Source organism: Drosophila subobscura, chromosome J, assembly GCF_008121235.1.
Source record: "Drosophila subobscura isolate 14011-0131.10 chromosome J, UCBerk_Dsub_1.0, whole genome shotgun sequence".
In the NCBI taxonomy this organism is placed as follows: domain Eukaryota; kingdom Metazoa; phylum Arthropoda; class Insecta; order Diptera; family Drosophilidae; genus Drosophila; species Drosophila subobscura.
The window spans coordinates 14,951,760-14,962,943 of NC_048532.1; the positions used below are offsets into that span (position 1 = coordinate 14,951,760).

General features: G+C 46.7%; 2 protein-coding genes across 2 annotated transcripts; both read right to left on the reverse strand.

The window, feature by feature from the left end:
* Positions 1-6,263: 6,263 nt before the first annotated feature.
* On the reverse strand, positions 6,264-8,756 carry LOC117894793 (cohesin subunit SA-1). Its single transcript, XM_034802022.1, has 4 exons — positions 7,293-8,756; positions 6,947-7,240; positions 6,416-6,890; positions 6,264-6,349 (listed from the first exon to the last, which is right to left on the reverse strand). Exons 1-4 carry the CDS (start codon positions 8,739-8,741, stop codon positions 6,318-6,320), a joined length of 2,250 nt encoding a protein of 749 aa, XP_034657913.1. The 5' UTR covers positions 8,742-8,756; the 3' UTR covers positions 6,264-6,317.
* A 355-nt stretch (positions 8,757-9,111) lies between these two features.
* On the reverse strand, positions 9,112-9,859 carry LOC117893535. The gene is made up of 3 exons (XM_034800179.1): positions 9,756-9,859; positions 9,387-9,678; positions 9,112-9,318 (listed from the first exon to the last, which is right to left on the reverse strand). Exons 1-3 carry the CDS (start codon positions 9,857-9,859, stop codon positions 9,112-9,114), a joined length of 603 nt encoding a protein of 200 aa, XP_034656070.1.
* Between the last annotated feature and the right edge of the window lie 1,325 nt (positions 9,860-11,184).

Genomic DNA, 11,184 nt, shown 5'->3' on the forward strand with positions numbered 1-11,184 from the left:
CGAATGTGAAATGAAAGCCGAAAAGATTTTCTATCGCTATGAACACTGACATGAAAGGAAACGAATCCTAAGTATAATTTCGAGACACTTTCTGTATAAAATTCAACATTTTTGAATGAATTTTAAACACATGCAGACTGCCTTTCTGCATAAATTGCAAAACTTAATCGGCTCAAAACATAATTACAATTCATTGGATTTGCATGTGCAGCAATTTGGGATGAATTTCGTTCAACTTTCCACACCTAAAATCTTTCCACAACGAAAATTTAATCGAATATTTCCCCCACTTTCAAGTAGAACCACAAAAGTGGGTTGAAATCAATCTGTTAATCATAAGCTAATCAATTTGTGAGCAAACTGGCGACAATTTTCATACAAATTTCTGTGCTTAAGATAGGAAAAGTTCCACTTAAGCTCTTCTTTCATTCCACCAAAGAAACTTTCCATAATAGAACAATAAATGGTCTTTTGGTGCGTTTTGGGTTTTAATTCTGTGATATTTGACCCAGTGGACTTTATCTAGGATTACCAGAGACCCCACACAAGAATGCCAGAGAGGAATTCTCTGATAAACAGAGAGGGAGCTCCAGCTGCAATTATGCTAAATAGATGCTTTGATGGTCATCGAAATAAATAAGAGAACGAACCCCAAACGAACGAACACACGACTTAAATTGTTCAAATAAATTAAGTTGTAGCTTTCGAATGGAATGGAATATCAGAGGAGGCATCAACGAGAGAGAGAGAGACAGACAGAGAGCGACACTTTGCGGTGTGGCATGGTGTGGTGTGGGGATTGGGGCAAGCAAACAAGGCCAGAGACCGGAGACCGGAGAGACCGTAGACCGGTGTCCGGAGATCAAGAACATTCAGACGTTGCCGCCACTGCCGCCGCCTGTTGCATTGTCATTTGATAAATTATGATATTTGATCAATTGTTCCGCTGTGTTGCAAGGGCCCTGGGACTCTGGGGCAGATGAAGATGTCTATGTCCATGCCTGACTTTCCACGTGTCGCTCCGTCTCCCCTACTTGGACCCGCATCAAGTTTGCCGAGTGAACTTTTTTTTGTGTTGAATTTACATTGTAATGGCATCTGTTGGGGCCAAACACACACCCATTCCCCCCATCTGTATCTGCATAATAGAATTTCCAGGGGCATGAGACGAGCAGGAGGAGTAGGAGGCTGCTGCCTGCTGCCTGCTGCCTCTTTATTGTGGCTAATAGGCCTCTTGGCGGCTTTTGTGGTTGTGCCGCCCCGTGTGTTTGCGTTTGCGTTTGCATCTCCCTCCCGTCGCACATTTCTATGTGGATTAATGAATGGAGCGAGAGAATGCACATGAAGCTGGAGGATGCACTGCACAGAATGGTAAGAGTTGGGCCAGAGTTGAAGGTGATGGAGATGGCCAGGCAAGTGTTTACTGTCCATAGAGGCGGCAATGCCCATTGTCGGTAGGTTGCAGTCAACAGAAGAGGCCTCTAATTATGTGTAAAGGTGTTGTGGATGGTTGTAAGTTCTCTTCCCCCCAACGCCTTCTGGTCATCCATCTTAAGGTTCTACAAGTTATCTTAATTAGTGTACAAGGAGGATTACTCTCTCTGAAAGATATTCCAATCGATAATGGCAGCGACAGCTACTGTTTGAGATTCAACTCTTGGAGGAGTTTTGAAAAGATTCTTAGACGAGGTTTGCGGCTTCCCTCTGCAACTCTTGGAGTAAGTTTCAAGCTTCTTTCTGCAATTCTTAGAGCAATTTTGAGGCTTTATTTCCTGTCTGCATTTCAGGTAGCAGCCAAAAGGTAATGGCTTCTGTCTGAGTCTATGAAAATCAACCATCAAAACCGATATCCATTCAATGGCCATTCCACTTGGACATCTTCTATCCACTTCATTGACTTTACAGAAATTATGAAGGTCTTCGGCGTTGGCCTACTGCGTGGCCTTCTGGACTGAACATTTGACACATTTTCCGACAGTTCAATTAAATGCAATATTTACAGCACCTGACACGGACCACAAATTGGACAAATTAGGTGACAACCTCCATGGACACCGATGTCCACCGCACAGATGGTCAAAAGGTCATAGGAGTTGGACTCCATGGGACTTGGAAGGGGCTGCCTCTGTGGGTCAAGTGCCTGCAACAGATGCACGTTGGCTGTTTTCCCTCTCAAACCCTCTCAAAGGAGACCAAAAGTGACAGAAAATTAATTACTCAGCCAAGTGCTGGACATCGATGAAGCGTTTGACATTATGTTGCACATACAAACGGTCTGCATATATTTTCTCTATAAAGAACATTCTCTTTCTGTCTGGTGTAGCGCATCCTCTCCAACAATTAATCATCCGTAGCGACATATAATTTTTGTGAGATTTTTAATGACTGCGCCTGCTGTCATCGAGCATCTCCCGGGGCCATCATAAAAGCGAGCGAGTGCCGCCCATCAAATAGATTTATTATTGAAAATATTTTGTCTGCCCTTTTTGGCGCATCCTTCCTTTGTCCCGTTCTGCATTTGTTGTGACAGCGACAGCGACAGAGCCGGAACCAGAATGAGGTTTGGTTTTAGGCTCGCACACAAATGTTGTGTTAAATTTATTTTTATTGGATTTTGTCTCAACTCAGAGGCGTTTCGATTGCGTTGCGTTGAGGGGCCATAAAAGTGCAAATGGTCAAAACATTCAGTGGAGTTTTTGGCAGCAGCTGTCGCCCCTTTGGAGGGGTAAGAGACGTGCTCTGTCGGGCATTCTTTGGCTGAAAAATCAATAAGCAATATCTTGTCATTCGCAGACAAAAGATTCTTCGCCATCTCCCTGAATTTCTCTGACAAAAGCGAACATCCAATCCAGGGAAGGAAAAAAATTCCGCTTAAGCTTCTCAAAAAGGAGAATTTAAAGGGAAGTTTCCATCTAGAAATATTTCTAAATGAGCGTCTAAGAAGCCTCTAGAAAAGTCTCTGATTTCCCAGCATCTGCCTTAGATCTCCTCTCGTTCGTTCTGCTATTCCTTAACTCTATATAAATCCACACTCTGAAAGGACAACACACGCTTGTAATTGCTTAATTAGATTGCCACTAAAATTATAATTTGGAGAGGGAAACAAGGCAAGAATCGCCCCGAAATCTGTACAGCATTCAACAGCTGGGCAGATGGCACGTAAATCAGATTTGCTGACAGGCCACGACTAATTTTAAACTACTTGAGGCGAAGGAGCCTGCAGCTTGAATCCTTTTGCCTTTGGCTGCCTTTCGTTCAAGTGGCGACGCGCGTGCGCTTGCCGCTTGCCGCATGCCGCGTGCTAATGTGGGGCCCAGGCCCAGGCCCAGGCCGAAAGGTGCAGCAGGATCCTAGCGGGGATTAGAGCTGCAATCAGCGCAACGGATTGGTTGTACTTGCAGTGGAGATTTCTCTGTGAGTGTGTGCGTTAATTTATGCGTGTCTGGCAGGGTTCAGCTGCACCTTCGAACCATTGTCGATCCCTGTGTCAAAGGACATATGTTAAAGACAGGGCGACATGCCGACACATGACTCTGTTGACACACAAGGAGCAGTGGCTGTGGCAGTGGCAGAAGGAGCCGCAGCAGCAGAAGCAAAAGCAAAGACAGTGGCAGGGGCCAGCGCAGCGAGTCCTTAAGGCAACAACAATATCTAAATGGTATTTATTGGTTTGCCAAGACGGCGACGGCTGTCGAGCGGCATCCTGCCGGCTACAGCGGCTACAACGGATTGAATTACGCGCATTGGCGACACATTTGTAAACAGGCAACATTGATTTACAGGGGAGAGTTCTACCTATTTGCCAAGACATTAGAAAACAGCAACAGAAAACAGACAGACAACACAGAAAAAATTCACCGCGTGTTTGCTGTCAGTCGTGTAGAAGGGATCACACAATCCTCTTGATCCTCTCGCAATGCCTGATTGACAATTGACAAATTTCTTGTGGCATTTATCAATGGGCATGGAAATGGTCGAAGGAGCGAAGAGCGGAAGGTTAGAACTACCGAAGGACCTCCTGTCACGATGATGAATCGTAGAATTCATGTTTTTACACGCAACTTGACAGCGACATTGGGTTAGAGCACACTTTAGCTTGGGCTTCTGGAGTAGCCTCTGAATATTAATGTTGTTGTGTTGTTCTGTGCCACTGGCGATTAGAAAGACATTTATCAAATATTCAAAATAAGAGTGCGTGGCTCTGGGGAAAAGGTTGATAAATGCACGGGAATTGCTAGGCTAAATGAAGGGTTTAATGGAGAGAACTAGAACTGATGAACCAGAACACATATGAAGAAATAATTACCCCAAGACTATTTCCAAATAAGTGGAATAAAGAACGTACATAGGAAACTATTTAGAAGTTCTTTTAGCATAAAATATTATTCAAAATATTCGTATTATACTTTCCCCAAGATCTTTTCATCATATTTTGGTATAAACTTAAGAAGCGAAGGGTAAAAACTAGTAGCTTTAGGCTTTGCTCCCTTTTATTCTCTCTGTTTATATTATGCAAACTTCTTCTGGAGTTGGCATTGCCCTTTGGCGCATGTTAAATTAATTCCTTATGCTAAAAACACTTTCGCCAACATACATATTTGCCATTATTTAAATAGATTTCCTTAGGTCTCACATGATAGAAACAAATTTGTTGGCAACACCGAAAGCTTAACCCTTGCTGTTACTTTCCGTTCCTTGAATTTTTTTCGCATTGCCAAAAATTCCCCTTTTTGTGTGGTGTGGTCACACTTTCGCCTTCAGTCTGCACTATTAAAATGTAAATTTTGTGCCCGAAAAAAACGCCGAAACAAGCAATAAATTCATGTTAATAACAGTTGCAGTTCTGCGGCGGGGCCCCCCAATGCGATGCGCCGCCCGATGCCCAGCGGCAAAAGGCCATAAATATCGGCCAAATGGGTTGACAGTTGGCTAAGGAGGACACAGGAGGAGTCAGCAGAAGCGAAGGCGAAACCCTTGTAAAACTCCCGAAAATAGTGCACAGAAATTTGATATGAATCAAGTGCCACGTGTCGTGACCCCTTCTTTTTTATATTTCTTGTTTTTTTGCACAAGCGGGTAGGGGGGAGGCAGGACAACTGTTCTACCGAAGAGTTGAGATCGAAGGAGAACGAGAACGAGCGACAGATGCGCGTGTCCGACGTAAAATTTGTGTTACACTTTCGTTAAGCGAGCAAACTAATCGGCGAAGCGAGGAGCAGAAGGACCTTTTATCAGCGTTCAAACATCACGTTTCGGGGGTCACAGTGGCAGCAGCAGGGTCAGAGTCGGTGGAGGCGGTGACGCATCTCGTTAAACCGCAACCGCCGCAGAGAGCGAGTCGGGGAGGCAAGATCTGCTGCGATCCGCTGCCCGTTTTTAGCTGATTTGTATCTCTCTGTTTCGGGGCAGGAGTCAGGACATCTGTGATGAGGTTTCCCGTTGCAGAGGGGAGCGTGAAATGCAATTGCCATGGGGGCCCCGTTATGCGAAATTAATGGTCTACCTGTCCCAAAAAGCCGCAGAAGTGTGCCCTGCCCCTGGCTCAAGACTCTTCACGATCTGTAGATTCCTCCAATTAAGATTCTGTGCAGCAAGACCAGCTGTTGCCCCGTGTGCTTGATGTGGCACAGAGAGGAATGTATCGTTGTTCCGGCCAAGCATCGAAACGATCGTGCGTCCCACAGCTGTAGGCTGCGAGGCGAAGTTTTGTTGGGTTTCTCTCTCGTGTAATACGATATGTGGCATGTGCCAAGGAAATGGACACGAGAGCCGCACACACAGTCCATTTGGACAGCGAGAGACACTTGAAAACCAAAACCAGAAGTGACCCAATATCCACTTGAATTTCATTTCTCGAAATATTTTAACGCTGCGCACACCTTGAGGGAAGTCGACCAAAAGGAGATTCAGTGTCCAAGTGGGAGTGGGAGCTGCCAGTGGAGTGCTGGAGTGGTGTCAAAGGTTGTGTTCGCTCGTGCAGCCTTTGACAGGAGTACATAGAACCCACAGAAGGTTTGCCTCCTCCTTCGCGAGTCAATTTGTCAGCGCGAGTCGTGCATTGAAATTGAAAATGAGGTTGAGCGGCCTTCAACGGAAACACGATACATGCGAGAGAGTGTAAGTGGGGGGTGTAGAAGGAGCAGCAGCTGCTGCTGGGAGCTGCAAATGTAACTAACAGATAGGCAAGAGCTTTCTCCCTTTTTTTGGCCACACACGTAGATGAAATTGCAGTGCCAGTAACCCACAGGGAATAGATTTGGGGGCGTTGGAATGCTGAATGTTTCCTTAGAGCAAGTGTGTCCTACCTTAATCAATCCTTAGTACTGCTCCATGGCTTCGTACTCCGCACCTGCAAGGAAAGGGAAAACGAAACAGCATTAGAACTAGGCTCTACAAAAATCTAGCGGGTACTCACGACGACAACTAAATTTGAGTGCCAGCTCCAAGGCCGTGCGATAGCACTCCAAGGGCTTCCATTCCTCGCGACGACACGACGGCAACTCTGCCGGAATTTGTTCACTTAGCAGCTTTAGAATCACAATTTTGTCCTGCGACAGTAGCTGCAGCACAAACTTCTCCAGCACGCTCAAATACAGTAGCGATTGAGGTGGCGAACCCACGAGGCTATTCTCCTGCCGCTGCGCAGCAAAGTAAATGCCAGCGCGATGCAGGGCGAGCACGCCTTTGCGACTGTTCAGCAGATCACCGCTGAGTGTCTCCGCCAAGCGCTTGGCCAGTTTGAGTAGATCTTCGAGTTGCTCCTCGCCATTCATCACTCGCGAAAAGACCAGCAGGCAGGTGTGCATCAGTGTCATGCCATAGTTTGTGGCATTTACATCCAAAGCTTTCTCCATGGCAGAGCGCATCAAGTCGCCAAAGGCATCATAGAACTGAGGGAAGAAAAAGGGGCTTAATAAAGGGAACTCTGAGACTCTGATGTCCTCACCTTATCGTAGAACTGCAAGACAAAACGAAACCTCATGACGGGCACTACATTAAAGGCCACCAATTTGCAGTAACCCGCCAGTGCCTGCCGCTTCTTGTGCAGCTCATCAAAGGCGTGCTCCTGCAGCAGTTCTTTGGGTTCTTCGGCCTCGAATAGATGCATCATCAAATGAGCTTCAAGTAGCTCAAAGTCTTCGATCGTTGGCTGATACATCAGAGAGCGCACAGCCGCACTGGTGTGCTGTTGCAGATGATAGCCAAACAGCACAAACAGATCACAAATGGTGGTCAGTGCCTGCAAGGGAATATCATTAGATTCTACATTCAATGTCCTACAATCTACTCACATATGGAAACGATCTATTCGGCATCGACTTGAGCACTTTGAATGCCATGCGAATAACGCCCGTCAGTGTCGCTTTTAGACCTTCACATCGCTCCTGAATATCCTCAGCGGTGGCTGCGTCTTTCATTATTATCCTTTGCTCCCACATGAGGCCATGCGAGCAAATCTCCAAATACAAATGGATTGTGCCGCGTGGCAGTCTGCCTTCCGCTTCGGAGAGACACTGTTCGAGGCTCTGCAGGGCGGTGGGCAACAGTTGACATTGGGTGAGGTCAAAGTGTCGAAAGAGCACGGACACCAGTTGCAGGCGCTCAATCAGACGATTGTCGCGACTCTTATTGGTAGCCTGGGTCCGCGCAGTCGCATACCAATTACGTAATTCCATGCGATAGCTCGTCACGGCCGTGCTGAGTATTTCCTTGATGCCCTGCCAGGTCGCTGGCATGTTGATCTTCTCCAGGGTCTCGGCAGCCGTGCGTATCACCGTCAAGTCCCTCTGATGGTAGAATATGTTCTGCAGGCGTTTGATCAGCTGCGGCCAGTGCTCGACACACTCCTCGGCCTCGAGCTCAAAATACTGTGGCAGTTCCAGCAGATTCTTCAGATTAACAATGTTTTCTTTGTGCTTTCGCAGGAGTTTGGCCATCACGGGCGCCAGGATTTGTGTGGCTGTTTGCTTGGCCCCTGCCATGGGCGCTCTCTTGTCCAGATCTTTGGTATAGCGTCCGGGGGGTATTTCACCGGTTATGGCTTGCTTCACGGCTTGCGTCAGCAGCTCAATGATGATGGTGTCTTCATGCTGCTGCTGCTCCTTCTCACCCTCCACCTCTCCCTTCAGCAACATCTCCACCATGGGCGCCCAGGCCAGCAGCACGTTGCTCCTTTCGATCAAAGCATCCACCAGATATGCGGCATGTTCATGCTCTGGAAACCGCTTGAAGAACGTCACCACGCGACGTATGCGCGTCGCTTCATCCTCCTTTCTGTGGAGATATTGATGCACGAAGACCTCGGCTGCTGCTTGGGCCACGCCTCGATTCTGATCAAACATCAGGCCCTCGATGGTGGCAATCTCCTCGACGCTCAACAGGCCAGGCGAATCGCGTAGGCAGGACATCAGCAGACGTATGGCCAGCTCGCACAGCAGCCACTCCTTGTCCGCCACAGCAATGAGCAGCACAGACTGCTTGTACTTCTTCACCAGCTGCAGGCATGCCCGCTGCACACGAGGCTCTGTGGTGCACAGCCGCGATACACCCACCAGGCAGCACTCGCGCACCTTGGGCGATGTGTCATGCAGGGCCTCAAACAGGCAGTACATGTGTGAGTCCACCAGATCGAAGGCCATTGCTGGATATTCCATCAGCCACAGCAGAAACTCGGAGCAGCACAGGCAGCGTATGGCATCCACAGAGTCCAGGCGACGTGGCGCAAACAGTTTGTACAACATTCTCCTCCAGATATGAGTTAATTTCTTGAATTTCCCCGCCTCTTCCATGGCCAGCAGGGCAGTCATCCATTGGAGACCTACAAGCAGAGTAATATTTATAGATTAATAATGATTTTCTTTATTTATTCACATTCACTCACCCATCAGTGTGCTTGTGTGGCGAAAGGCACGCACTTTCGAGTCCGAAAGTACCAATATAAATGATGAAAACTCTCTGAACACATTCGGAGCCATAGCCTCCTCGCCTTGGGTATCGATGGCCTTCACAAGACACTGCACAAAGGAGCTCAGCTTTGAGGCAATGCAGCTGCCCTCCTTGGCAACCAACGGATACAATTTGCTAGCCTAAAGAAAGGGAATTACTTATTATTTAGAAGTATTCTATGTATATTTCAATGCTTACGCAAGCAAAATGATGCGTGGCTGCCAGCAGAATGTCCATGTACTTGAAGGGCGCCGCAGTGTCCGCGGGTATCACATATTGACTGCCACTTGCCTCCACCAAAAGCTGCATCAAACGCAACAGGGCCGTGGAGCGACTTTCTTTATACATTTCCACCCATTCGGTGGCAATTGTCTGGGCAATAGAGAAGCGTTTACACATTAGAGAACTTTTCTTTGGGGAACTTTATGGTTTGTTTTTACCTCTTGGTTGATGCTTGTGTCCATCGCAAGTTTAAACAAACTTTTGTTAGTCGCTTGAGCAGATGCAGCCACTGGCAAGGCCTCTTGCTCATCTTCGCTCATAGGCTGATGATCAGAAGACGCCAATGACAGGATCTCCTGCTCATCTTCGCTCATGGGCTGCTGTTCAGATGCTCCCACTGACACATTCTCGAGCGGGTCTTCGGGCTGCGGATCAGATGCTGCCACTGGCAGGGTCTCTTGCTCGACTTCGGGCTGCTGATCATTCTTCTCTTTTTGTTCCCCGCTGGTGCTGCAACATACACACAAAAACACACACAGATTTCATTAGATATAAATTCAACAATCTAATTGAATGCAAAATCATACAGCAGCTCTTCTTCTTCGCTGTCTGTGTCCTCATCAACTTCCATAAGCTCATAAACTTCAGACGCCTGAGCCTCTGACACATGCGCATCGCTTTCTTTGTTCATTTTTAAATAATTAAAAGTTGTAGCATCAAATAAATGCAATTAAAATATAATACAATCAGATAAGAAAACGACACGGCACGTGGCTAAAAAAGCTGCAGAAAAAAAGGAACGCAGCGTTGCCAGAAAGCTAAGGAAAAAGCGATGCCACAGAGGTATATAGCCGCGGAACAAGTGAAACAGAAATGTGAACCAGTGCAGTGTGAACCGCAAATCAACCAGTGAACCGGTTGAAAGGAAATTTAAGTATGATTTTAAAATTTAAATGAATGAAATGAATGAAGAGCTCTAGGAGTACCAGGGGATATAACTATGACTACTCTACATAATAATGGAATTAAATATTAATTAAGACTATTTAATTGCTTTTGAACCATCAAAAAAAATACACAAATTTATTTGTACTCCACATATTTGCACTTTTCCTTTTTGGATCCCTTTTTGAGTTCCCAAACTATTCCTAAGAATAGAAACCATCATATTTGGTGTCAAAGTTCTCCAGTAAACTCCAATAAAAACCCTCCAGGAAAATGTGAGTTCGCGAGGTTTCTCACACCAAAAAGAAAAACCGCAAACTTGTTACATTTCTAGTCTGGTTGTCGATTTCCCACCGCAAAGGCAATTCAAAGCAAAGGCAAGGGCAAGGGCAAAGGCAAACAGTGATTCCCACAGGTCGTCCGGGGCTGATCGGAGGGCAGTGTGGAGTGGTTAGTGGTTGGATATGGATCAAGAGATCGCAGAGGAGAGGTCAGCAGGTAGCAAAACAATTAGCCAGGCCCACAACAAAATGATACACAAACAGAGCGCAAATTGGGCAGAGCCACTTGTCCCTCACTGGACCTCAAAGGCGGCGAAGCCGACTAACAAGGACCTCTCATAATCACCGCTTCCATCAGATTTCCAGCCCATACACTGCCATATACCATCTCCATCCTAACCTATCCATCCATTTATCCAGTGGCGGAACACAAATATTGACGTTGCTTATCGCACGCGATCTGCGATCTGCTCTGCGCTCTCCGCTCTGTGTCTGCGTCTGCCGTTTTGGGCCAAAAGATCAGAGGATCGGGACCGCAGCCAATCCAATATAATATTCGTGATGACTTGGCAAGTTGGCAGCTCAGCTCAACCTTAAGCTCGAGGGGGGGAATTATTTCAATCTGCGCTGATGACGAGGCTTCTTCTCGGACGTTTCATTCGTTTGCTTTGATAAAAAGTTGGAAACCAAAGCAAATGTTTCAGAAAATTGGCGCACTCCAAAAAGATCTCCAGACAGCTGCCATTTGATTGAAAGATCATAATCTGTCGATCGATTGGGCAGCGGGAAT